This window comes from Corapipo altera, unplaced genomic scaffold (assembly GCF_003945725.1).
Source record: "Corapipo altera isolate COAL_440 unplaced genomic scaffold, ASM394572v1 104, whole genome shotgun sequence".
In the NCBI taxonomy this organism is placed as follows: domain Eukaryota; kingdom Metazoa; phylum Chordata; class Aves; order Passeriformes; family Pipridae; genus Corapipo; species Corapipo altera.
In genome coordinates this window covers 6,566,405-6,594,173 of record NW_020884920.1, presented here as the reverse complement: position 1 = coordinate 6,594,173, position 27,769 = coordinate 6,566,405, and the positions used below count along the sequence as shown (strand labels likewise).

Sequence of the window (27,769 nt, the reverse complement as noted above, 5' to 3'; positions counted from 1 at the left end):
GAAAAGACCTTTAAGATCAAGTCCACCTGATCCCCCAGCACTGCCTGGGCCACCACTGAGCCATGTCCCCAAGTGCCACATCCACACAGCTTTTAAACCCCTCGAGGGATGGGGACTCCACCACTGCCCTGGGCAGCTGGGCCAGGGCTGGACAGCCCTTTTTTGGGGGGAAATTTCCCCTAATATCCAACCCAAATGGGTCACATCCCCTGGTGGTTCAGCCATGTGGATCCAGATGGGTTCAAGGCAGGTGGACTATTTGAACGCTCTGTGCTGCTGTGTTTAGACAATCAAAACACTGCTGTAGCCACGGAGATTATAAAAAATTTTATTAACAGGAATGAACCAAAAGCTGTAAACAAGAGCCAGCAGAAACGAGAGCCGCGGGTGACGCTGGATGCACCGAGCAATTAACGCTGCATCAAACAATTAATGCTGCACTGAGCAATTCCTGCAGCATCGCGTGGTGGCAGCAAAGGCCCGTGGAAAAATCCAAAATGGCCACGTGAGGAGGAGCTCTGGGGTCAGGCCACTGTGCAGGCACTGGGAGACCAGTCCTACATTGGGAACTGGTGACTGGGAGAGATGGGGCTGTCTGCTCAAAGCTTGGGTCTAATACCACAAATGTGGCTGTGAGGGCTCTGCTCTGGCAGAGTTTGCTCCCCACAGGTGGGTTGGAAATGCTCCAAAGGGAAACATTTAGATCTTCTGAAATCCCACTCTTTTCCTCAGGCAGCAAGTGAATGCTGCAGAGCCCAGGGTGGGATTCTAAGAAGCGTTGGGGACACCTCAGTACAGCAGCAGCGGGAGCAAAGTAAAGCTCACCCAGGCACCTGGAACAGCGAGTTCTACACATTCCTGCCCAATTCCTTGCCTGAGCCTCTCTCAGAGCCTGCCCTGGGCTCTGCTACCTGCTAACAAATCTTGAGAGCACCTGCAGGAGGTATTGACACTTTTCAGGTGAAGAGAGTTGCTCCAGTTATTTTAGGGAAAGGCTCGCTGAGGAACAGACCGATGCTGCTGCTCCAGTGGGAGTGTTGCCCACTGTGCCAGTGCTGGCCATCCCTTGGATCTGTGGGATGCTGAGGGGGGACATGGGGGGCCCTGACAGCCATCCCTCACCTGCCTGCTCCTGAGGGACTGGCAGCAGGGTTTGCCAGGAATGCAAACATTCCTGCAGGAATGGGTTTTCCGCAGATTACTTTAAAATTTAAATCAGACAATTTTGAGACTTGTCTCTCCCTAAAAAAAATCCAGGAAAAAAAATGCTCTGTTCTCAGTAGGTTCATTTCAGGATCCTTTTTCATCCTGTGGAGCTGTAGCTGCTTGTGTTGTTGCAGCTCACAGAGGAGCTTGGAGAATCCTTGTGCCCATCAGGAAGGGGGTGCTGGAGCCAAAATTCCGAGCAAAACAAGGGGCAGGGCTGTCTGAGCCAGCTGCTGGGGGGGCTGGCAGTGGTTGGAGGGCAATGGATGGGTTACTTCCTTTCATGTGAAGTGGCCCAGGAGGCTCAGCACAGCAGGCACCTGCTGATGTGCGCGGGGAGTTTCCAAAGGAAAAAACTGCCAAAGGCCAAACACTTCATCCAGATTCAGATTTGTACTTAGAAGTGCAGCTTGACAAAAAAACAGCCAAAAGCCTGACACAGACCAAAGGGGTGAGGAGGCCCTTGAAGAGAGCTGGCAGGAGTCTGCAGCCTGTAAAATCACTGCCTGCAGCTTCCCCCCAGCTCTCTGCGGCGAAAAGAAAGAGCTGCCCCAGAGAACTTTGAAGATATCAAAGCGTTGTTGCATCTGAAAACGCCATCACACTTACAGGAAGGTATTTAGAATAAGCTGCAATACATTAGATTTCTTCTCAATTAAAGTACTAGAAACGGCGGAAGGAGGAGAACCAAAGCCTTTCCTGAAGGGATAAACATTCAGGAATCTCTGTACACAGCCAGGTACGCAGGAGCTCATCCAGACAGACAGCCAAGCTCTGTGTTTGCAGGGAACAGGAGAATCCCTCACCCTGGAGGGGTGTCCCACCTCACAGGGATGCACAGACAGGAGAAAGCAACTACAAAAATGTTTGCCTTCAAACACATCCTTCCCACATGCCCCAGGCCAGGGGCTGAATTCCAGGGATGCAGGGAAAGAAAGGGGAATTCAGGTGGGGAGAAGGTGTTGGTTCCCCTGCGTCGTAGCACGACTCTCACTAAGGTTAACAGCAGCCTCACAGAGCGGGCACAGCTGGCCCTGGGAGGAGAGCCCAGCCCAGCCCCTTCCCAGACAGGGAACACCAGGGGACGAGCGCTCTCAGCGCCCATGGCTGCGCTGGGGCTCGGGCAGCAGCGCCCAGCACGCGGCTGCAGCATCCCAGAGAGCTCCTCCTGCTGCTGCTTCCATGGCCCACGGCGCAGCTCACCTTGGGGGCAGACACAGACACGACAGACAGACATGCACACACTGCCCACGGGAGCACGGAGGGCACGGCCAGAGTCTCTGTACAAACAGCGTTAGGACCTGCAGCAGCCCGAGCCTCGCACTTCCTTCTTCACGTAGTCGTGGAGCTTGAATTTGGGCTCGTTGGGCAACTTCATGGACCTGTGCTTCAGCTCCCTGTGGGAAGGGGGAACACGGTACTCCTATGCTGCCTGCTTCTGGGAGAAGGGATTTTGTCTGGAAGAAGCTGGGGAGGGACTTTGGACAAGGGCCTGGAGGGACAGGACAAGGGGGAATGGCTTCCCACTGCCAGAGGGCAGGGTTAGATGGGATATTGGGAAGGAATTCTTCCCTGTGAGGGGGGGAGGTCCTGGCACAGGTTGCCCAGAGAAGCTGTGGCTGCCCCATCCCTGGAAGTGTCCAAGGCCAGGTTGGGCAGGGCTTGGAGCAACCTGGGCTGGTGGAAGGTGTCCCTGCCCATGGTAGAGGGTGGGACTGGATGAACTTTAAGGTCCCTTCCAACCCAAACCATTCCAGGATTCTGATTCCAAGCTGGCCCAGCTCAGTTGAACTCACCTTGGCCAGGACACTTCACTAAAGCTCCCCCTGACGAGACATTTCATATCTCATGTGAGAGGGCAAGTTCTTGCCAGCACAAGAGCTGAAGGTGGGACCCAGGGCATGAAGAGGTGGGTGACAGTGCCAGCCATTATCCCAACGGCTGCTGTGTCCCTGCAGGAGAGGTGTCCAGCACAGCTGCTGCTCCAGGCACTTACTTTGCAATGGCTGTGAATGCTAATTCCACGTTGAGGCCACTTTTTGCGCTGGTCTCCATGAAGGGCACCCCGTACTCCTGTGGGACGAGACACAGCAGCATCAGGAATGTCACCTGGGATGTTCCCAGGGGCTCCCAGGCTCTGGCCAGTGTCAGTACCTGCCTAGGGAGCTCATACCCTGAGCCAGGGTATGAGCTCAAAACTGAGCCAGGGATCACAGCTCAGGTAACTTTGAGAATAATTTTTGAGGACAAAGAAACAAGAAATGTTAGTGGAAGCTTAGAGAAAGAAGATGAGGAGGAAGGGGAGAGCACAACGAAGGAAGAAAAGCAAAGTGGTCCCAGGCGTATTTTGGGTCAGACTGGTCTCCAGGTGACCATTTCCTGGTGCACATCCTCAGGCACCTCACCTACCTTGGCAAGTTTCTCTCCATCTTCCCTTTTCACCACTCTGTCCTGGGCTGAATCCACCTGCAATGGGAACAGCAAATAGCAATTTGGGGTGATTTGGAAGGTCACCAGTAGGTAACCTCCACATCCCCTTATGCCCTGCCAGGCTCCCCTGCCCGTGGCTCCACCGTGGGAGGAAGAGGAGGCTCTGGGAAGGTGGGGCCGGGCTCACCTTATTTCCCAGTAACATGAGGACCACGTCCTGCTGTGCGTATTCATGGATCTCTGTCAGCCAGGCCTGGAGGGAGACAGCCAGAGAGAGGGGTTGGCAACAGCCCCAGGGGGAGGAGGAAGAGAAGGGAGAGCTGCCCCAGTCCTGGGCACGGACACTCTCTGTGGGAGACGCTGCCATCCTGAGCAATGCCGGGGATGTTCCGTGGATGAGCCCTGTAGACAAGTGGTGCCCCAGGGTGCCACTGAGGGGCCACTGTGCCGAGCAAGCCCAGCACCTGCTCTGGCTGCTACCAGACCCCCAAGGGTAACAGCAGCCTTTCGACCCCACTGCCTGCTCTGTCTGCCCACAGGTGCCTCTAGGAATTTAACCCCAATTTCCCCTTGGTTGGGACATTCAGACTAAGCCTCCTTTTCGAGGGCAAGGCAAAGAGTTGGCTTTGGGATGTGCCCCGTGCCCGTGTCCTGCATGTGCTGCCCCCATGCACAGCACACTCATCCCAGCAGGCCCCTGAACCTGCCTCCCTGAGCCATGGGGTGGCTTCTCTGCCTTCTAATCCAGCCTAATGTAATCAAACCTGCCCTAATTCCCTGTAATCCCTGACCCTGTGGCGTGAACAGCCGCTCGCTGCCTCCTGTGCTGACACTGCGCTCATGGCAAGTGCCAGCGATCCCCAGCGATCCCTGCTCCACCATCTCTGAGTCCAGCAGCATCCTGCATCAGCACCCAGCCAGGGAAGCGAGGGATGATTCGGGATCAGGATGTGTCACTGACAGTAGGTGGGAGCCCAACACAGCAGCCCCGGGACCCCACCACACCCCGGGGGCTCCGGGCGCTCAGTTCCATGGGGGGCAGGTCCAAGGGATGCAGTCACTCCTGACTACACCCCTCAGCTCCCTTCTGACTCCACTCCTGCTCCACCCCTCCTTGCCAGTGCTGGCACAGGTGGCCCCCAGCAGCCACAGGGGACTGGTGGGGTGAAGGGGAGAGACACCAAGAGCCTGGGTGCTCCTGACCCCCCCACAGTGATGTGCCCAGGGGCAGCATTTGCTCTTCCCCTCTGCCAGGTTTAAGAGCCCTCTGCTCCATCACCACTCCCCAGCACCCCTGGAGGACCTGCAGGGGGTCTCAGGGTCAGCTGGGGGGCCGGGGTTTTGGACAGGGGGCAAATTCGGGCAGCACAAGGGACCCCCACAAATGCCATCAGTCAGGAGGGGCAGGTGGGCTGGGGATGGGCAGCAGGATGTGACCCTCTCTCTGCCAGGTCTGGCACTAAGGTGGGGGGCAATGAGGTCCCCAATCCCAACCGGTTGGGACCTGAAGGAGGAGAGGGGAATGAGGGAGCAGCTTGCTGGGGAAAGCTGCCCATGCTCAGCTACTGCAGCAGGTTCTGTGCCAGTGCTGTAATTACACAGGTTAATTGACCAGAGCAGTGAATCCATCACCCCTTTTATTTGCTGTGAGAGGAAAAACCTTCTCCACCTGTGCCCTACCTATCCTTGCAAGTGCTCAGAATTCATAGAAGCCCTTCTGTAAGTGCCCACTGCTCCTGCCTCCATCACACCCCTCCTCCAGGTACTCCCTTCCCTGGGCAGACCCGCAGCCAGCCCGGCAGGAGGGGCCAGGGGTGCTGCCGTACCTGGATGTTGTCAAAGGACGCTTTGTTGGTGACATCGTAGAGCAGGAGCAGAGCTGTGGAGAGAGGGACAGGGCATTAGTGCTGGCTCTGCACCGGTCCCGTGGCAGGTCACCCCTGGGGACAGCAGGTCCCTGCTGGGAAATGTAAAACAACACTGAAATCCACCGCAGCAACACCTCACGCTGCTGGTGTTTGCACCTCCACCCTCCTCCGTCCTGGGCGGCTGCTTCCCATGGGAAACTGCTCCGGTGATTCCCGACTCACCTGGCCTGGAGTGGCAGCTCCAGGGGCTCCCCCAAGAGCAGAGGTGGCCGTGCTTACCGTGGGCATCCCGGTAGTAGGCGTGGGTGACGCTGCGGAAGCGCTCCTGCCCAGCCGTGTCCCAGATCTGGAAAGCAGACGGGAGCAGAGGGATCAGACGTGACCAAGACCCACCAAAACCAGCCCAAACAGCACAGTGCAACCCCAGGAAGCCTCTCCAGCTTTTGCTTCCAGGGACATCAACAGGAAAAACAACAAGAGCAATAAATATGGAAGCAGCACCTCCCCACTCCTCAGCGCAGGGACACGACAATGAGTGGCCGAGGGCTCCTGACACGGCCCTTAATCGGAAAATCCATGGATCAGATGGATGCATGGGGTCTTGCTAATGTGATTTATCAGTCTTTAATGCAGCAGGAGGTTTGCAGAGTGCCACACTGCTGCTGGGGAGGATCCATGCTAATGGTGTTACTGAGCTCTGGGCAAACGGTCAGGTCTCGGGGGGCTGGAGCAGTTCTGGACACAAAATCTACATTTCCCAAGGGCTGGATGCTGGCTGAGCCAGGGAATGTGGATCCTTTCAAAGATCAACCATCCTTTGGCTCTGCCAAAGCAGGAGCTGCCTGGAAAAGCTGAGCAAACCCCACAGGTGCTGTTCTGGTTTCACTGTCTCCAGCTGCAGTCACGGAGCAGCAGGGAGGCAGCAGGGTGGGGACATGGATCACCGTGGCCAGAGCAGCCCCCAGCCCCGAGCAGGCTCCCACCAAAGGGACAGAGCAGCCAAAAGGCCTGCAGGGCTCTCCTGTGGCAGGAGACACAACGGCAAAGGCTGGAGAAGGGGAACCCGTGTCGGGGGTGCTCCTCTGCTGAGGGGCTTTGCCCAGCGGGGCGAGGGAGCTGCTCCCAGGGCCACAGGACGTACCTGCAGCTTCACCTTCACCCCATCCACCGTCAGCACCTTGTTCTGAAAGAAAACAGAAAGGGTAGTGAGGGGTGAGCATGGCTGTGGAACACCCAGGACCCCGGGGAGAAACAAACACCCGGCCCCCCATCCCGGACAGAGTTTCTGCAAACCCTTGGGCTGATCCCTCTCCTGCTTTTTAAACTGGCACACATTGGTCCCAGTGCCTGCAGAGCTGTTTGCACCATGGCCCAGCCAGAGGATCTCTCCCTGTTTCACCACAAGCTGCATCTATTTGGGTACCTAAACCCTGATGGTACCACGAGTGGCTTGGGCTGGAGACCTCTGGCCATAAATTAATGAGCACCAGCATCCCACCTTACCAGCCTTCAAAAGACAGAGTCAACCACTCCATACAAAAATAACTCCTCCTCCTGCCTCTCGTACCTGTTTTTCTCCTGATTTCTCTCTCATTTTTTCCCCTTGTTTTCCCAGTTTTAGGAAAGGTGGAAAGGAGGAGGGGAAGGGGCACACTGGGTTTTCCCCAAAACAGTGGGATACTTTCTGCAGAGGGATGCCCTGGAAGAGCTGGGAGCAGTGTGGGGAGCCCATTGGTGCCCCTCCAGGCAGCTGTGCTGGACAGTGAGGGCAGGGGACAGATCCTGACTGTGTCCCAGAGCAACCAGCAATCCAGCAAGCCTCACCAGGCTCTCCAAAAACGAACCAAACACAGTCCTACAGACCAGCAGTCCCAGGCGAAGGAGCAGAGATTAATTTGCCTGCCAGATGCATAGAAATTAGCACAGTAATCATTGGAACATGCTGGAAATGCGGCCAAGGAACAGCACACCAGTGGGATGAGGCAGCCGGTCGCTGCTCTGGTGATGATTTGAGTCCCATTTCCTCCAGAACTGGCATGGGGTGCTTCCCTCTCCCCAGGCACGTGGCCATGGGACGGTCAAGGCTGCCCTGACCCTGGGCTGGGCTCCTCCAGCTCAGCCCTGGCTCACCCACCTCCAGCCCTGGACACGCCAAGGTCCTGGCACGTGCCGAGGTCCGTCCCTGCACATCCCACACTGCTCAGCACCAAGGACCAGGCACCTCGGGGTGCTGGTGCCCGTCCTCACCCCACCAGGACAGTGCTGGTGAGGCTCTTCATTGATGGTTTTAACGAGGGCACAGGGAGCATCTCGCTTCCTGCACATCTACACTCGGATACAGGCAAGGAGGAGAGGGCAGGAGGAGCTGGAGCTCTGCATCCACCATCTGCTCAGGCAGGCACAGGGGAGACGGTCGAGGTTTATAAATACCTTCAAAGGCAGCGACTGAGACGGGGGAGCAAAGTGATTCACAGCCCAGGAGCGGTAAAAATAGGCAGCCAGGATGTGGGGAGGGGGAGCTGGAAAGTAGTTGGGGAGCAGCCAGGGGCTTGGGGAGCTGGCTGGGGGCTTGGGACTCACCAAACACAGAGCTGAGCCTTTTCTGGGATGGGAAGCCGAGGCTGCTGAAGGCTTGAAGTGCCTAAAACCCAGGGTTCCCACTGCCATGAGGTGCCTCCTGGACCCTGGTGCCTCTGCCCAGAGCTCCCAGGTGGGTACAGACCAGAGCCATCCCCAGGGTGGGACTGTGCCGTGGTGATGCTGCTGAGCGTGTCCGAGCTGCACCTTCACCCTCATCCCAGAGGGGGCACAACAGCTCTGCCCGGCCCCTGTTCTGCAGGTGAGACAGGGCGGGTTTACAATCTGAGGAAGATCCACTCTGAGCTCACCTTCCCCTCAGGGCACAGAATCACAGACTGTGCTGACTTGGAAGAGACCCACAAGGACCATCGAGTCCAACCCGTGGCTGGTGCCACAGGGAGGCACTGGCACATCCTGCAGGGTGCAGGGGCTGGGAGCCCCAGGCTCTGCGCGGGCACAGCGTTTGTCCAAATGCCAATCCCAGTTGGCAACAACCAGCTGCCAATACCACCTGCCAGGGACTGTGCCAGGGGCTGCAGAGGAAGGAAAACACTCGGCACTTCCCCATCGGCCCTGGATCTCGGCACAAGCACCTTGCAGGGGAAAAGGACACTTGGTGTGATGGATGAGGACAAGGACACCAGGAGCTTCACGTTAAAACCAGCACCAAAGAGGTGCCCTTCCCCATGGCAACACCAGCACATCCAGCTCAGAGCAGTGTGAGGCTGTGCCCGGGGACACGGCCATGTCCCCAGCTCCAGGGGTGACCGGCCACCACGAGTGGGAGGGAGGACATGGCCCAAGCCCTGAGCATGGACCATCTGAGCCAAAGCCACCTTGAAGCATCTGGTGAGCAGCTGAAAAGGGTGAAGCTCCAAAGCTGCCCTTCATGCACTGACCTGCACTTCAGGAGTTAATTAACACGGAGCCGGCAGCAGCAGGAGTGACACTAATTACGACTGACCTACATTTTAGGGGGGGAAATGCTTAGACCTAATTAAAGTCTGCACATGGATCCAGGTGCTGCTGGACCAGGCTGGGGAAAAAAATGGATTTCCTGGGGTTTGGGTATGGAACAGAGCGGGTTTCCAGGGCAAGGAGCTACAGAAACGCTCCTGCAGGCAGGAGACACAGCCAGAGCCATCCAGAGCATCACTCCTGCCGGCACCCCTGCCTGCATCCCAGAGACATTTGCCAAGAGAAGCTGTGGCTGCCTGACCCCTGAAAGTGTTCAAGCCCAGGCTGGACAGGGCTTGGAGCAGCCTGGTCTAGTGGAAGGTGTCCCTGCCCATGGTAGGGGGTGGATTAAGGTCTCTTCCAACCCAAACCATTCCAGGATTCTGAGACCCCTGGCTGCCCCCAGGCACAAGGTGGCTGCAAAACACGGGTGAAGAAGGCAAGCAGAAGATAGGAGGAGCAGGATGGGAAAAGGCAGGATCTGGGGTGGGAAGAGGCAGGAGCTGCTGCCAGCAGCACAAACTGATGTGGTTCAGATGAATCAGATGCTCAAGTCTCCCCCCATACCATGGCTAAAAGACTTTCCAGCTTCTAATTATTATTATTATTTTTTTAAGGAGCTGCCTCAATTCCCTCCTGACAGCCTTTCCAAGGCACAGCTGGGGGCTGAGCTACTAATAAGCATCCAAAGACAAAAGATGACGTGTGTCAATGCACTGAGACATGAAATGTGCTGCCAGCCCTGCGGGCAATGGGAGTGCTTGTGGTGCTCAGGGCTCATTCCTCATCTCACACAGTTTGTTATAACAGAGGTAACACTCCCAGCAGCCTCCTGCCACGCAAATTCGGGCAGGAAAACCATCCCTGCGACTCAGCTCTGCTGTTGCCCTTCCCAATTTCAGATTTTAATGTGTCCTTTTTCCTGGGGCGATGACAATGTCATTAAAATCTTGTCTAGCAGGGGCTGCAGTGGAATGCCTGGAGTGCCTGGGCTGGAGAGCAGGAGGCTCCAAAGTTAAATAATCCTCAGGATGTCAGATAAACAATGTTGGAACCTTGCAGATGTAGGAAAAATCAAATTACCAAGTGCAGATGGTCCTCAATTAAGAGCAGCATTATCGACACGCCGAGGCCCCGCTGGCTGCAGCCCTGGCACGATCCCACCCCCCGCCCGGGAGCAGCCGTTCGGAAGCAGAAAGGATGGAGGAGAAGGTGATGGAGCAAAACCACATTCCCCAAAACATGCACCCTGCAGCAGATGCTCCCACCCAAATCAAGGTGCTGCTGCCCTGCTCTGCTCTCGGGGCAGCTGCAGGATGGGGAACTGCCATTCCCCTGGTCCACAGCGTCCCCACAGTCCGGGTGAAGCCCACTGGGAACGACCAGCACAGCCCAGCCTATGTCCCTGAGCCCACACCAGGGAAGGCTGCAGCACCACCCGGGGTCAGAATCACAGACAACTCAGCCTCCCCCAGCTTTTCCACACATTAACTCATTAGGCAAAGCCTTAAAAGTTAAATTGGATACATGGATTAATTTGCTTCACAATTAAGTGGACTAATGGGAGCTGCTCACTGACACCACTCGGGCTCCAACCAGGGGAGCCCCTGCTCTGGCTCCCCGGAGCCTCTGATGGGTGTTGGCTCCAGGAGCTGCCCAGGAGCACCCACCATCACCCACCCACCCGAGCACCCCCCTGTGCCGGGGGCTCCACTTTTACCATGGACAAGAATTCCCTCAAATGTCATTACTGGGCCTTGGAGGCAGCTCCTGTGGCCAAGTGGGGGAGAATTCCTGCCAAAATGGGAACAAATGGCTTCAGTGACTATAGATCAAACCAGGCCCCGGGCAGCAGCTGAGTTAATTAGTGGCAGTAATGAGCTGTGGGACTGACAGTGCAGCCACCCAGAAATGTCATTAGGTTGTGGTGTCACTCGGGGCAGGTGGCTGCCAGGTCCCCCTCGCTGCTCAGGGGTGGGTGGTAGGCTGGGTTATCCTTTCTTCTAGGAAGCCAGGAGGAACCCAGCAGCAGCAAACTAACTGGCTGAAGGGATGCTGGAGCACCCCAGCCCTGTGCCAAGGCAGGACCTGGATCCAAATTCCCCTGCGAGCACAAACGCTCCTGTGCCAGGAGGAAATGGGATGAGTTGTGATGGGGCTGTAGCAGACACACAAATAACCACCACCTCCAACAGCGGCTGCAAAAATAGATTAAGGATCGATATGGAAACCTGCCCAAAACAGCAGGACACTGCATTAAATTTGCTCGTTAAAACCCTGAGGTTTTCCCACGCGTGCGTGTGCGGCTGCCAGGGAGTTGGTCCTTGTGGCTCAGCATCTCCCCAGGCACAGCACCAGGCTCAGGGACATCCCGGCCCTTTGCCAAGGCCAGGGATCAAGGAGCATCCCCCCCTTTGCCCCCTCAGTACAAACAGTGCTCCAATGTTGGTTCCCTCCAAATTCAAGCCACGCTCGCTCTGCCAGGCCATGGGGCAGCGGGTCTGGCACTGCCCGGCCATGCAGTGCCTCCATGGAAAACACAGCCAGCCCACCACTCCAGCCTGGGGAGAACCCTTTCAGGAGCACAATCCCTGCCAGAGAGCAAAGGGAACAGCCTGGAGCCTGCGGAAAGCTGCTGGGAATGGGGAGAGTGGGGCAGGGACACAGGCTGGATGCAGAGCTGTGCCACGGTGTGGCTGGACGTGGTCCTGCCCCAGTCATGCTGAGCCCTGCTGGAAGATATCCCAGGTACTGGGAATCATATTCCTCCTCTCCTCAGCTATGCCACCACCAGAGACATTCCTGAGCATCCCTGTCACCCATCCCAGGGGACACCTGGGTGGCCAACACGCCCAGCAGGGTTCCCTCCACCTCATCCCGTAAGTCTTCCACTTAGAGAGAAATCCCAACCATTCATCTCTCAGGGCAGGTGATTAATTCCTCAGCTGCTCTGTGCATTTGCACTCCGCAGCTAAAAATAGAAACTTCTGCCTTGTTTTTTTCCTCCCCAGGCCTTGCACACTCCACACTCCCACCCGCAGTGGAGCTGCTCCAGAGCCAGCGCCGGTCCCCGGTGCCAAGATCCCTTCAGAACCCACAACGTGTCGGCACTCGCTGCTCAGTTCCTCAGCAGATCCCGTGAAAAGCAGATTAACACCACGTCACCTCCCAGCACACGGTGCTTCCAACCCGCTCTGCTGCCGGAGCCAGCCCCGTGTCCCCTCCACACCTCCTTCCAGGGGTCACCACATGTGTCCCCTCTGCCCTGCACACCGGGTCCCTGCCAGGAGAAGCCACAAGCCCCGTCCTACATAAATGACCCCACCTGTGGTCTCCAGGTAGGCACAGCCCCTTCCCTGCAGCACCCCAGGGATGTCAGAGCTCCAGCCTTTGTCAAGAGCCATGTTCATTACATTAAATCCCAATTAACATCTCCCTGGCTGCCAGCCCTGCAGAGATAAGAGCTGAGGCTCTTGTTGGAGCAGACACACTGAAGAATTAGTGACTTATCATCTTCTATTCACATCAGTCTGCAAATAAAAGGGTTTTCTGGCAAGAAGAGAATCCTGTCTTAGGGACAGATTAGAGGTAAGAGGATCTGCTTAGGATCCTGCATTTTAAAGTACAGCCATGCTCTGCTTCTCAGCATTGCCCACGGCAGCCATGTCCAGCATTCCTTCCCCTGCCCGGCTGCTCCATGGAACCACCTCAGTCCTGGGATTATTGGAGGGTCAGTTCTTGAGGGAGGCACAGGCAGGTGATGCTTTCAAGCCCAACAGGGGTGCTCAGACTCATCCCAACAGGCAGAAGACACAGCCATGCAAGGCTTTGAGATGTCTCTGCCCCATCAGAGCGAGCCTGTGCCCCAGTCCTGCAGGCAGCCAGGGAGACTGGGGTTTCCAGCCTTAAAATTCCATAGGACTGGATCTGTTACAGCCACCCTGGAGATCAGAGCCACCAAAATGCAACAGTCAGCAGGAAGGCTGCAGCCCATCCCTGCAGCTCCAACACATGGTCAGCTTCCAGGATGGGATGGAGCCCACGGCCACATCCCTCCTCCACACCCAGGGATGGTCTGTGCAGCTCCCCCAACACCCTGGGCTGCATTACTCACCCCTTCCATCTCTTTTTTCCCTACTTTATGATAGAAGAGATATTTTTAAAAATATCCCTGCTTACTTCCAAAGCAGGCAGCCTTGGAGACAAAGGGGGCAGAGCAAATTTGGCTCACGCAAATCGGTGCCAATACCGGGAATAAGTAACGTGGCACTCCACATATTTATCTTCATTTTCCTCATCAAGGACACGCCACGCTGCACAGCGGAACAGGGATCTCCACGGAGCATTTGCTGTGGGATCATTTCTCATCTGCAGCAAACACGGCGCCGTCAGTGCCGTGGGGATGAAAAATGGCTCATCAAGTCCTGTTAGACAGGGAGTCATTTATCTGAGGGGGGAACAAAGCCTTGCAGCACTTTTATAACCTTAAAGGTCTTTTCCAACCTAAACGATTCTAGGATTAGCCTCAGCGACTGCAGCCAGCCCCAGGTTGTGCCCCGGGCTGAAAACTTGCCTAAAGTTTCTCAGAAGACTCTACAATCCAATTAAAAAAAAAAATCAGGGCTGAACATCCAGCAGCAAACACCTCGGCAGTAACACAGCATCATCTGCAGACAGCACTGCAAACAGCATTATTAAAGAGCGCTTCTCATCCCTAAAGAAAATAAAAACCCCAGAGACCTGACAAAGGAATCTGTAGCTTTTTATCCCAAGCACACCCATCCTTCACCTGCAGCCGAGGCAGACAGCTCCCGAACGCCGCGCTCTCGCTGTGCAGCAAACCCCAGCCCAGACAGATCCTTCAAAGGGTTCAAGGAAAAGGGAGAGACTCAACAACTATAATGAGATTTTCTGACGGCTGTAGGAGTCCAGTCAGCCCCCAGGACTGGCATCCATCAGGTCCCAGTGCTCCCTGACACCCATCAGGGGTCCCAGTGCTCCCTGACACCCAGCCCATCTCTGCACAGTGTGGTGGCAGCAGCAACAGCAAGGGCTGACATACAGTGGGCTCAGTGGGCACAGCCCCTGTCCCAGCACCTCTGTCAGCTCCGGCGTGGTCGCTCAGATCCACTCACTGGTGGCACAAGGAGGAAGCCACGGCACGAGGAGCCCTCCCGACGCTACCAGCACAGAGCTGCACCAGCCCAGGCACTGTGGAGTCAAAGCTTTGATCTTTGCAAAGCTTTTCCTTCTCTTCAGCAGCAGTCCCAGCTCTCCCATTTTCTGCTCTACTAGAGCAGGCTCTTCCCAAGGTTTGGGCTCCACTGAAAGCCCCGGGAGATGGAGAGGTGTAAGGAAGCACAGCACACTCGGCACATCACTGGCATTTCCACACCAAAACTGTCCCAGTCAGTCAAACCAGTTTGTCTAATCCAACTCCACCATTTGTTCTCCCAGTGTGGGGCACTGGAGCAGGGCTGTAAGCCAGGATTGCACTGGGAAATCACCCCAGGCAGGCAAAACATCCCAAATCCTGCCACTGTGGTTGCCAGGAGGTCCAGGCAAAAGCCCCAGGATGGGAACACGGTGCAGACAGTGCTCCTGGACAGGCAGGTGCTCTTCCAAGACATTGCCAACCTTGTTACAAATAAAACCAAGCCCCACACACAGTTGCCTTGTTGCACGCTTGGAAAGCCCATCTTCAACCAAGAACTCCAGCTGGAGCAGCTGGGTTCTCAGGAGAGGATTTCCACCCCTGAACTGGGCTTTGGGGCTGATCCCTGGAGAATCAACCCCCCAAAGCTGCTCTGCTCCTGCTGCTCTTCCCTGTTGGAATAATTTGACCTCACATGTGTATTATTCAAGGGGGAAAAAACACATCTGCGAAGCATTAACGCTTGCTTGGGAACAAGGTTATTTTCGGCACTGCCGAGCACTTCTCCCGTTAATTCATGCACATTTATAAGTGCAGCTCGTTAACATGTTGAAGGAAGTTCGGGCTGAGCCACAGAGACACTCACTGAGCTCCAGCCCTGCCTGAAGCCACCTTGACAAGTTACCCCAGTGCAAAGGGGCCCGGGGAGCACCCCCACACAGCAGGACCCGCTCCCCAAGTTCAGCTCCTCGACACTGACTGATTTAAGTGCTCTGGGTGCTGCTCTCCAGGGTCTGCAGCACCACAGCAACTCACTGGTACCACACTCTGAGTCCTGTGAATGTCCCACACCCCAAAGCAAGGTGATGCTGTGGGAGCTGGTCTCCTTCTTTTATTACCCCTCCTAACAACACAAACTCCTGCTGTCAGGCAGACAGGTGGGGTCACCCTCTCTCAGGGCTCTGGCTCCCCCAGTCCTCCAACTGCTTTTTGCTGCAGGGCTCCTGCCTCTACACCGCTGCAAGGCAGAGATGCTCCATGGCAATACCCTGCAGGGATGCCCTGGAGATGCCCTGCAGTCAGCCCTTCTCCCAGACACAGGGCAGCAGAATTCACCGGGAAGAGATTCCCAGCCCCACTCTGATCCCATCACATGAACCATGCTTCCCCAAGCCTCGCCAGCAAACCATGGTGGGGCTGAGGAATGAACTGGGGCAAGGAGCCGGGGAAGGAGCCAGGAAGGGAACTGCCTGTGGACAGGCTCCCTGAGCAGGACAGGGGATCCTCCAGGCTCAGGACTCAGCATCTTTCGAGCTCCTTGGCACTGGCTTCAGGCCACACGTGCTTCAGAACTCAGAAGAAAAAGAGAAGTCACTCATCTGAAACCTGCAACGTGTGATCTCCCGGGAACATGGGAGCCCCAGGAAGCCCACACCTGCAGCACAAGGGCTTGAGAGGCTTCACAGCCCTGGCTCCACTCCCTGCACACACCGTGAGCACACTGTGACCACACAGCCCCCACAGCCCTACAGAAACACACAGGAGCAGTGGTTACAGCACACACCACACACCAGTGACAGGTGCCCAGGGCAGTGTGACACGGTTGTCACTGTGCCAGGGTCTCTGATGCCATGGGAAGGTGCCTGGACGCAGCACGGGGGGCTCACCCCTGCAAAACCGCATCCCTGGCAGCCCAGCAGAGCTGCCAGCCCTTCTCCGAGGCTGGAGCTGCGTGGGCTGGCTGGCACTGCTGCCAAATCCGGGCTGAGCTCTAAAAATTGACACCGAGAGTAGCAACAATCCCCCGGCGCTTCCGCCGAGGCGCGCGGCACACGGGGCGATGGGAGCCATGACCCCACAGAGACAGTGCTCCCCCACAGCCCCCGGGAGCAGGGAGTGCTCACCCAGGAGCAAAGATACACCAGTGAAAGCCCAGACATCTGCCTGCACGGGAAGGGCTCCCTGTGCTCCCGGGAAAGGGTCTGTCCTGCCCCTGCTCTGCCCAGGGCACCGTTGTAAGACGGATGCTCATCCAGGGACCGTTCCATGCTGACAAGATGGATGTCCCTGGACAGGGTCTTTGCTACGACCCCCCCAGCAGCAAGGCTGGGCTGAATTATTCATCCAGCCACGCAGTTGTGTTTTTCTTAGTCATCAGCTCGGAAGAAGCAGCGAGGCACAGAGGCACCAGTGGGACCTGCTGCTGGTGAGCAGCACAGGGACCAAATCCAACAATTCAGAGCAAATTCAGCATCCAACAGAGAGCAAGGTCCTCACCGTTGGGGTCTGCACTCCCTGGAAGGGCTGGGGCTCCCTGGATGCCTCCAGCAGCCTCCTGCACTTGGCTCTGGGGGGAAAAAGTCATTCCCAGGGAGCTGTTCCAAGGTTGGGAGCACAGGGCACAGGAGTGTCGGCACCAGCGGCTCTCCCAGGGAGGCAATGCCAGGCGCTGGGGTCGGTCCAGGCTCAGTCCCAGTGAGGAGAAGCAGCAGCACCAGCGCTGGGGCAGGACCCCCCCACCCCTCCTCACCTCCCCCTGTGCCCGGCACAGGTCACACTGTGGGGGCACACGGCCCGGGGGCTCTTCCCCGATAACAGCGTTAATGCCACAAACCGGTGCCGAGGAAGAGCGCTCGCCCCGGGCGGTTGCCGTGGTGATGCTGCGCAGGCAAAGCTGGAAAAGCCAAAGACTCCATTTCCCCAGTGTGTCACTGGGCCTGGGAACATCAAGGCTTGGCAGAGAGGAGGAAAAAGTCCCGAGACGTGGGCAGATGGCATGAGGGCTGGCAGTGTGGACACAGATGGATGGCTTTGTGGCATCCAACCCAAGTGGGCTCGGCTGCACTGATGCAGCTGGGCAAGGCTCCTCATCACTCCCCGACTTTCAATAAATTAAACAGAAAATCGCCACACAAAATGGAACTAAATCTGTCCACGTGTTCCCTCCAGGACCAGTTGCATCCTCAGAGACATCCTGACCATGTTGCCTCCCCTACAATCTGACCTTCCCTGCCTGCTGACCTCCTGCAGACAGCAATGACCCCAACCCTGTCATACCAACATCTTCCTCAGGCTCTGAAGCATCACCGAGACCCCCAGACCCCTCTTTGACTCCTCCTCACCTGGGGACAACCACAGCCCAGGGTGATGGACATCACCCACTGAGGCTGAAGCAGCACAAGCTCCCAACACACGTTAGTTATGATCAGGGAGAAATATTTTTTCCCAGTGCAGGCATAAAGATGAATTCTTTGCTGTTGCTTCCGAGAGATTCTCCAGTCCCTCAGGGCAATGACTCGGTGCTGAGCCAGGATTTAAAATGCTGTATGCCCCTGGTAGACAGAGCTGTGTGAGCTCCACTGCTCTGCTGGAGATCCCTTGCCGGGGGAGCCGGGCAGCTCTGGAGCCCTGGGATGAGCCAGGAAGCACACGGGCAGCGCGGTGCAGCCGGGCACCACCCGGCTCTGGCACACGAGGGCACAGCACCGAGCCAGCCGCTGCACTGAGCCAGTCTCTGCCCCAGGGCACGGGTGTCCCCGTGGTGCCAACAACAAAATATTTTGCTTCTGAAGGCTCTGCAGGTAAACAAGCCCTTGATCCCTAAATCCCCCATTGCCATAGGAACAGTGTGTCCCCCACTGCCATCCAAGGACTAGGACAGCTGCTCGGGCACACACCACGTGTGACGGGCACACACCATGTGGCTCCTTCCCCCATGGACACAGCTATAACCCACTGGATGGGGTTGTTTTTCCCATGTTTTTCCCTGAGGGAGATGATTTGCCAGCACTCACTGTTCCAGGCTCTGGAGTGGCTGATGTCTGCCCTGCTCCTCACCACAGGGATGCTCAGTGTCACCTTCACAGGATCTGGTAAAGCCCCACAGATGGGACTGACCTAACCCCTGTCCCCACAGCTCAGGTGACAAGGAAGTGGCTCTTTGGGGAAAGGGTGAAGGGAAAGGTGGTTTTCAGGGAAGGACAACGCACAGTCAGTGCCCGGCGAGCTCGGCTGGAGCCACTGCTGAACCCGGGAGCAGCACCTCCCCCTTCCCCATGGAGATCATCAACATCTGCTCTGGGAATAACCCAAAGCCTGCTGGGGGCAAATAATTAATTAACAAAATGAGGCAGCAGCTCAGTGGAAAGGCAGCGAGGGCTCAGGGGATCACAGGGGCTGAGCAAGGCAGAACCATGGGACAGGGATGCCCCTAATGGCCATCCCAAGGGTAGCCAGGGGGTTAGAGGCACCCCAAAACTCACCTGACCCCCTTTCCCAGCCACTCTCCATCTGCTTTCAAAGAACAATCCAGTTCTGCACAGCTGAATTCAATATTTTATCACAAATAAAAGATGAAAGTGAAATTAAGCCAAATGTATTCCATTAAATATTCAAACCATTTAGACTTACTCTGGGCCCATATAAATGTTTTATAGCCAATAAAACACTCCCTCACAGGTCCTGGCACCAGGAGCAGACCCAGCCTGGCTCAGCACCGTGGCAGTGGATGCTCCAGAGCCCAGACTGGCCTCACCAAGGCCAATTTCCCACCTGGCAGCACCCAGAGAGGCACTGATACAACACAGCCATGTGTCCACAGCCCTCCTGCAGCCTGATCTCCTCCTCACCCTGCTCCTGCACCAGGATCCTGCTGAGCTGGAGCGGGGCAGGGAGTGGGGCTCTGACCCACAGCCCTGGAGACACTGTGGGTGGGTGGGAATTGCATTTTCCAGCACTTTCCATATGTCCATCCCCATCCTCTAGCTGGGTTTTGGGCTCCCACATAGTTCAAACTAGGAGGATACAGAGGCAGGTTACGGTGAACATCTTGACAACCACTCTCCCTCCACCAGCAGCTCCCAAGTGTATTTTTTCCACGTTTATGTCCTGGCTCTGCAGCACTTGAGCATCCCAGGCCTCCTGCTCCCCCTGAGCTAATGAAACCCAGTATTTCAACTACCTCAGACCAGGACAGACCCATGGGGACAACAGCTATTGGTGAGCACCAGGAAGCCACTGGGCACCAGCAGGGATGCAGGAGCCCAGGAGACACTGGTGCCCTTCCAGAAGCATCTCCCAAACTCCACATCCCCAGCACTCCCATGTCAGATGAAACAGATGCAAAATTCCACACCCGAACTATTCCAAGTGGTATTTCCAACACCGAGGGGGTGGGAGAGTGGGGAAGGCATCTTCCCACCATCCTGCAAAGAGGATTAAACAGGTTAAGAGTTTTCTTAACCAGACTCTGGGGCTTGCTGTCATTCCAGCAGTTCACTGAAAGAGCAGCTCGAGCACTTCTCTGCTTTGACGACGTTCATCTTATTTCTCTGCCTCACCCAAGGCAGGAATGGAGCCTGTTGTCCACTGGGATTACTGCCCGCACACGGGGGTTTGCATCTCCCTGGTGTGCTGCAGAGCTGGGGGTTATCATTTCTCAAATGCAGGAGGCAAAGAAAGATGAATAAAATCCAGCAGCTGTGAGAGGAGCGGGCGCAGCCGCCACGGGCACCGCTCGCAGTATCTCTTGGCAACTGAGTCCCTGCATGCAAATGACAGGCACCACCAACTGCAAAGCTGTGAGTGTCCCTCTGCAAGGGAGGAAGCAGCCACTGACAGCAAAGCGGGGCTCAGCTTCCCAGGAAAAATGAATATTTACTCCCCTGAGAGCCCGTCCTGGGAGTGGGGAACAGGCACCAGCAGCAGCTGGGGAGAAGGCGTCGCCCTCAGAGCCACACACGGCACAAACGGGTGAAACCACAGCGTGTTCCAGCTGACAAGCACTGCCCTCCCTGTGTAGGGCACCAGGATCTGTTCCAGCTGACAAGCACTGCCCTCCCTGTGTAGGGCACCGGGATCTGCCTCACCTGCTGCTGCGTTCAGGCACAACTGGTCCCTACGGCACCGGGGATGGCATCGCATCCGACCCCTGAAACCAGGCAGAAGGGGTGGAAGCACTGCAGGAATAATCAGGGAATCCTGGAATGGTTTGGGTTGGGAGAAACCTTAAAGACCATCCAGATTCACCTTCCACTAGAGCAAGTTGCTCCAAGCCCTGTCCAGCCTAGCCTTGGACACTTTGAGGGATGGGAAACTCCTCTGGGCAAATTGAGCCCAGCTCTCCATACAGTGAGAAATGCAAAAATATGAAATCAGCTCCTGGCTGCTGTGAAAATTCATCCAGCAATGGGAGCTGCAGAACAAACCAATTTCAGACAAAGAGCTGCTGGAAATACACACAAATACGGAATGGTTTGTGTTGGAAGGGACCAACCTAAACCCACCCTGCTGCAGCAGATCCCCATCCTGACCCCACACACATCACAGTGCTCGTGGCAAAGGAGAGACTGAACACTCTGCCCAATGCCAGAGTCCCTTCCCTCCAACATCCAGGGCTAATTTAGTATAGAAAGACATGCCAAAATTAATTTATTTCTATTTCTTTCTTCTGGCCTAAGCAGCTTCCCTCCCACTTTTTCCAGATTGATCCATCAGAAAATGAGCCCTGCTAATGCTCCATGCCAACCACTGAGATAAAAGCCAGCCCTCGGCTTCCAGGAGCCTCCAGGTTGCTCCAGCCCTTCCAAGGGAGGCAAAGGCTGTGAAGAAGCATCACTTAGAGGGCAGGGATGTGGGCACCTGCTGGGAACTGGAGCATCGCCCCAAGGACAGGGATTTGGGTGCCCACTGGGGACCAGCAGATGCTCAGGGCATCCACAGCCCCCTGCCCTAAGCACATGGAGATCCAGGACCAGTCTTGGTGAATCCAAACCATGGTCACCATTCCTCTGCATGGCAGGAGCACAGCTCCCATCCTCCTGCAGGAGCTCAGCTGGCTGCTCGAGGCACAGGCAGCCGCCGAGGGCCGGTGGAAGGTGCACACACAAACACAAAATCTCATGGAAAAAAAATATTATACACCGTTGATTCCACCCCCTGAGTAGCACAGGGCTGAGTGCAATCAAGAGTCCTTAGAGCTCAGGGCCACCGGTGGCAGGTTTGTTTACAGCACAGCAGCCGACCCGGCGGGCAGATTATCTGCGGCACGGCCAAGGCTGGAGCCTGGAGCCTCCCGAGGGGACTGCGGCGGGGGCAGCAGCAGAAACCCCCCCGGGCACACCGGTGTGAACCGGTGGACATCAAAGCTGAACCTTCAAAGGAGACAATGCCTGTGTCCACTGCCTGCTCGGGGCTGGCTCCCTCCTGCTCCTCCTCTTCCAGCAGCACCAAACCCGGTGCCAGGAGGATGCTGGTTTGCTCCCCCTCCTCGGGGCAGCAAGTGAGGAGCGACTCCACTACACACCTCGGAGAACGAGAAGAGAAGCCACCCTGTTCTGAACTCCACCAGAAAGTGCTTCCCAATGGTTTCATCCCCCTGATTAACACAGAAACCATCCCCCCTGCTAATGCAAAGAAGCTCATTAGCACCTCTTCCCAGGGAGAAAAGGCTCATCCTTAATTTTATTTTTCTTTCAAGTTCTTCTCCTTTCAGGTCCAATTAGTACAAAAATCCTCACCTGCCCGACCCTGCAAAGCTCGGGGCTGTGAGCACTGGGCTGGGCAGCCCCAGGGAGCCGGGATGTCATCGGGGACAGGGACACAGTGGGCTCACAAGGCCCTTTGGCTTCTCTGCTTTGGCAAGACCTTCCTCCCGTTACTCAGCTGTCACGACAGGACAGAAGAACCACTGGCTGCTCAGCTTGGATTTCTGTCGAGGTTTCTGCAGAGTTGCCAAAATTACAGCAAGAGGCAGCTCCTTCCGTGGCACTGAGAAAAATGGAATTCACGCCCCTGAGGACTAATCCTGCTCTTTTCCAGGAGCCCCTTCTCCCTGGAATTTGAACATATGAAGGCAGGAAAGCACACATGACCTGCCCAGAGAGCTGCTCTGCCCTCACCAGTGGAGATCTGTGGGGAGAGACCTGCCAGGTCCCCAGGAGGAAGAAGACCTTGTGCCATGGCTCGGAATGAATTATTCCTTCATAGGAAGGAATAACTAAGCCCCTTGTTATCTAGTAATGGCTGGAAACCCTGGAGGTGACAACTGTAACCCAGACACCAGAGACAGAGAGGGGTTTGCCCCCCACCCCAGGGTTTTCTCCTCAGGTGGAAACAACACAGTAAATCCAACAATGTTTCTGCCGCTCCAAGTGACCCCCTGCTCAAGACCCCACACCCACAGCATGGGGGGGTCACCCCAAGCAGAGCAGCCCCAGCCAAATCCTCGGCTGTGGATACCCTGGCATTGTCCTGGCTGAATGCTGAGGCTGGAATTTTCCCAAGGAGCTAAAGATGCTCCCCCAGCAAGCCCAGTTTTCACAGGAAGAAATGTTGAGGACTTGACACCTCCAAAGCTCGAAGCCAACAGGTGCCATTTTGATGCCTTTTTTAACAATACAATCATCTTTATTTCCCCAGCATCAGTGGTTTGTTTTCCAAATACATTCAGATCAACATCCTTCTTTGTTTAAGAGATGATGATAAACAAACACGATGTGGGAGGCTCTCCCTCACATCAAACAGTAGGAGGGAACAAACCTTGGGGGCCATTAGGAATTGTAATGCCAGATTAATTTTGAATGGATTTCTATTCATTTACATTCACTCAGGCCTATGTAATCCATTAGCTTTGCCTGCATCTAATGGTTCGACATCCTTGAAAATGAGCAATGGATCCTGGACCCTCGGGACCAGTGGGTGGACTGGGAGAGGAGGCAGAGAGTGTCTGGGTGGGCACAGGGGCTGCTCATCCCATCCCAGGGAGCCTGCAGGGACCAAGTGGCAAAAAGAAGAGTGGAGATGGCCCCAAAAACAATGTCAGGAGTTGGGCAGCTCTGTCCCCGTGGTTTCCCCAGCTGGGATGGGATCCAGGGTCCTGGCAGGTCCCGGCTCCCGCACCCAAACAAGGTCACACGTGCACAGGAGTGCAGCTGCCACACGGGCTGGCCTTGGGGAGGTCCCTGCGGTCTCTGCTGCCAGCAAGGCTCAGAGACTGCCACAAACCCTGCCACAAACCCTGCCAAAAACCCCCAAAGCACCGAAATAAACACTCTGTGCTCGCTCAGCACCTCCAACACCAGGCCAAGAGAATGCAGCAAACCCCAGTGACGTCCTCCCACCCCAGCCCGCCTCACCTAAAACAGCCTCACTCACTTCAGCCAGCAAACCCCAAGCAAATTCTGGAATTTTGGAGAGAAGGAGCTGCCATGTGACAGTTTTCTGATTAGAAAGACACAAATTAAAACCAGCAGAAGCCTCCAGCGTTGCCACCCCAGAGCATCATCTGCACCATGGTGCCAACGGTGAGAGGGACAATTACACAGCACCTGTAAACAGGATTATCTCAATGGGAACGGAGATGCACATCAAAAAACTATTTCCATGTCCCCCAAAAATTATGAGTGCCTTAAAAGGATGATAATAATGAGTTTTAGGGCATACACATGATCTTCCCCACCGCATAATCTGCCCATTTCAGAGCAATGTAGCTCTAGCAGCTCTGTTAGAGAAGTAAATTAACCCTAATTTGATTGCTTCTCAGTAACAGTAGTTTCATTGCTCTAATCAATAAGTCACAGGGTTTTACGACTGCCCTTGGTATATCAATCACTGGAATCGGTAATAAAATGCTTTTCATTTGAAGAACACCTGAAATACTGTGTAATTACCTTTGTATAAAATTACAGACTCCAATTTACCCATTTCACCTGCTGCAGCCAACAGCCTCGCTCGGCACCAAACATCATTTCCTTCCTAAAGGCTTTCTGAGCCGTCCTTCATCCCTTCCCCATGTCACTGCAGCAGCGAGTCATTACTCACACCCCACAAAACAGCAGGTTACAAGAGACACCCATCTCCCAGGAATCCTTCAAGAAAGGGAGAGATCCAACCCTGGACCACAATGTCCCCAGGCAGCCACAAGGGACTGATGGAGAAACACGGCCAAGGGAAGGTTTCAAGGCCCCTGGCTGGCACTGAGGTGTCCCTGCCTGGCAAAGGATGCTCTGGGCACACCAGGCCTTTGCAGGGTATGACATGTCTCCCCTTCTGCCCCCTCAGCCACCCCATTACCCCTCGGTCAAGCAGATTCCTGCTGTCCTTGCTGGAGCCATACAGCTCCAACACACCGACTGCAGGACTCTCCCAGCACTGGGATGCTCCAATCACAGACAAAACAGACATCTCAGAGACCCCTCAGCACAACACACGCCCCCCAAGCCAGAGGGAGCAGGGCCACCTGGCACCAGACCCCCATGTCGGCACCCCAAAGCTGTGCTCAGGAAATGTTTCCAGGGAATTCTGGTTCCTGTCAGTTTTGGTTTTGTTTCAAGAAAGAAAAACAAACTACTCTTATAAACACTGAAAACGACTTAGGGAAATATTTTCACTGGCAGATGTCAGGCCTCAGCAGTTCTTACAGGAATTACCCCCAGGATCCTGAGCAGAGGACACGCTCCCCCATCCCTGTGCAAAGCTGTAACCAAGAGGCTGCTGTGCTGCCCCCACTGCCGTCAGACCCCGAGGTGCCCCGGGTGGAGCTGAAACAGGTCAGGGTGACGAGGTTTAAGTCCTTGGAGCAACATTTAATTACTCCTCTGCAAAATCCATCGCTCACCTGCCAGACCCCCAGGCAGGGGCCAAGAAGTGCCCCGGGCACTCACCCTGAAGTCGATTCCCACCGTGGAGATGAAGCTGCCGGCGAGGAACGCGCCGTCTTTGAACCGCACCAGCAGGCAGGTCTTGCCGACCCCGGAGTCGCCCACCAGCATCACCTGGGAGGGAGGGAGGGAGGGTGGGTTAGACTCTGGGTTTTGGGAAGGAAGCCCCCTGCAGCCATTAGCCAGCTCCATCCCAGGAGCAGGCAGCAGATCCCATACGCTTGAGAGGAACAAAGTACATCCAAGAGCGATGGACCAAGGGGAGGGTGGGGGGGGAAAAGGGGGGACTCACAGCAGAATTATTCCCCATCCTGCACCACGTGTGTCCCTGAGCACTGGCTCAACTCGAGACACCCTACCCCAAGCTGTACTTAACAAGTCCTTCATGGGGGCACAAACCCCCCCTGAAAACCAAGAGGTGCCAGCTGGGTGCCACAAGCTGTAACCCGACGGCTGCAGGGTCCACAGGCTCCCCAACACACCCACAAAACACCCCACCACTGTGGGGCTTTCTGGGAGTGCGGCACCACCCATGGGGAGACTTCAGGAAGTCCCCAACCATAAGCGCCAGCTCCAGGGGTGCATCAGCCCTCTGCAAGCAACTGCCTTCAGTGGGACCCACACGTGCCCACAGCTGCCCTCCCGGTCCTCCACAGATGCCAAGGGAGCAGCTCCCGGTGCCCCTGCTTCAGTTTCCCCACCCAGCAGCTGTCCTGGGTGCAGACAGGGCAGGCAGCCCCCTGCCACAGAGACCATGGCAGAGCTGAGCCTGCTCCCAGACACAGCTCCCCAAAACCTCAGCCCAAACCAACAGCCCCCCTGCCCCCTGGGGCACCCAGCCCTCTCCCCTCAGTGGGATGACAACTTCCCACCACTGAGAAATCTGGGACCATGGAGCCGGGCTGCGTGAGCTCCTTCTGCACCTGCCACGGCAGGTTCCCTCTCTCCCAAGGTGCTCCCATCAGCCTTCCCAGAGCCATTAGGCTGTGACAGGATTTAAACGGTTCTGCAGCTCAGCCCTGAGAGGTGGCAGCAGCCCTGGGTGCAGGTGTAGCTCGTTTTGGGGCAGGAGGGCAGGATCCAGCCACAGTGTCCCAGCATCCACGGTGCAGAGCCCCACACGCCGAGCTCTGGCACGGGGGTTGAGGGCAGCCAGCAAACCACAGGTGTATTGGTGCAAAGCCAAGGGAAGGGGGAGAAGTCAATTTTAGCACAAAATATTGGGGTTCTTTAACTTTCCAGACCTCTCTCTGGAACAGGTAACCCTCAACAGCAGCTTCTCCCCACTCAGCACCATCAATGCCTCACCAGTCATGCAGAGCGCCCGGGGCCAGGATGCAGCCCCGTACCCAAAACTTGCATTTGGCCACTGCCTCAGACAGAGCTCAGGAGCCTCAGAAGAGGGGCAAGGGAAGGAGAAAGTTTAACAAACCAGGTTTTTACTGAATGCAAAGCAATTTCTCTCTGCCACTGGTTCAAAATCAGCCAGACCATTAGCAGAGGTTTTGGCTAACTGGGGTATTTCGGCTTCTCTGAGACCCATTCGGCTCATCCCGGTGCCATGGGCAATTCCCAGGGAAAGCCACAGCCTGGGCAGGCAGAGGTGAGCTCCAGGAGCCAGGAACCAGCGCAAACACGGAGGTGGCTCCATTTTAGGGAAGCCGTTAAACCGTTACTGCAGCTGTATCAGGACCAACCGCCTACCAAAGCAATCAAACCCACCTCTGGAACACCCCTCACCTCCTACCCCACATCCCAAACCTTAACACGATGGCCACACCAACTGCCACCGGCACCGAGCTCTCGACACCACACCCCGCGGCAGGACCTGCCCCAGCAAAGCCCGTGTTCTCCCGGCTCAGTCCCCCACGGTCGGTTACAGAGATCTGTGTTAGAAAAACAGCCAGAGCGTTTGCACTGAGTTGTAGCCTCAGCCAAAATCACTAAATGAGCCCCCATATCGCTAAGTGCACCCTAAAATCATCAAGTGAGCTTCAGGCTGGGTTTCCATCAGGTCGTATGATGAAGTGGGGGGACGCAAATTAATTTGTTCTGTGACTCTCTCGGCAGGATCTGAAGCAGCCATCTGAGCCCAGAAAGCTGGAGACATCTCAGCAGCAGCCAGAGCAGACTCGATGCCACTCAAGGGGTGCCATCACCCCGCTCACAGCCCCGTTTTTTGTAGGTTAAAGAGGAGCCGGGAGGCCACAGCAGCTCCCCGGAGCAGCCTCTGGCCATCACTTGCACAAGTCCCGGAGCAGCAGCCCCTCTGCCGGGGGGCTCTGCGAGCGCAGCCCCCGCTGATCCCGACCCTGCCGCCCCGGGAGCCCCCGCGGAGACCCCGACCGGGCGGCTGCGGACGGACGGGATGCCAGGGCTGGGAGAGGGAAGCAGGGATGCAGGGATGCAGTGATTCAGGGATGCAGGGGTTCAGGGATGCAGGGATGCCCGCCCGGTCCTGACCCCGGGAACTTCGGGGACGCTACAGCCGACCCCGCAGCCGACTGACCCCGCGCTCCCGGCCCCCTCCCCGCAGCACCCCCGGCCCCGCACCTTGAAGGCGAGGTCGTAGAACTCTCCGCTGCTGCTCAGCGAGGGCCGCCCGGCCGCCGCGCCGCCGTTGCGGGGCAGCTCGGGGGCGGTGGCGGAGCTGCCCCGGGGCGCGGCGGTGGCGGCCCGGCCGGTGCCCTGCGCCG

General features: G+C 56.3%; 1 protein-coding gene and 1 long non-coding RNA gene across 5 annotated transcripts; one reads left to right on the top strand and one right to left on the bottom strand.

Annotated features, from left to right (window-relative positions):
- Positions 1-2,275: 2,275 nt before the first annotated feature.
- RAB26 (RAB26, member RAS oncogene family) lies at positions 2,276-27,754 on the bottom strand. Of its 4 annotated transcripts, none has more exons than XM_027656598.1 (9): positions 27,627-27,754; positions 25,077-25,187; positions 6,646-6,687; positions 5,784-5,850; positions 5,463-5,515; positions 3,824-3,889; positions 3,616-3,672; positions 3,203-3,279; positions 2,276-2,603 (listed from the first exon to the last, which is right to left on the bottom strand). In XM_027656598.1, exons 2-9 carry the CDS (start codon positions 25,182-25,184, stop codon positions 2,501-2,503), a joined length of 573 nt encoding a protein of 190 aa, XP_027512399.1. In that variant the 5' UTR covers positions 25,185-25,187; positions 27,627-27,754; the 3' UTR covers positions 2,276-2,500. The 4 variants fall into 4 exon arrangements, with proteins under 4 accessions (XP_027512399.1, XP_027512396.1, XP_027512398.1 ...); XM_027656595.1 differs by lacking the exon at positions 27,627-27,754 and adding an exon at positions 26,506-26,737; XM_027656597.1 differs by lacking the exon at positions 27,627-27,754 and adding an exon at positions 26,318-26,442.
- Positions 26,785-27,286, top strand: LOC113953443. Its single transcript, XR_003529879.1, has 2 exons — positions 26,785-27,060; positions 27,144-27,286. It is a non-coding gene; the product is annotated as an uncharacterized LOC113953443 (long non-coding RNA).
- Positions 27,755-27,769: the final 15 nt, after the last annotated feature.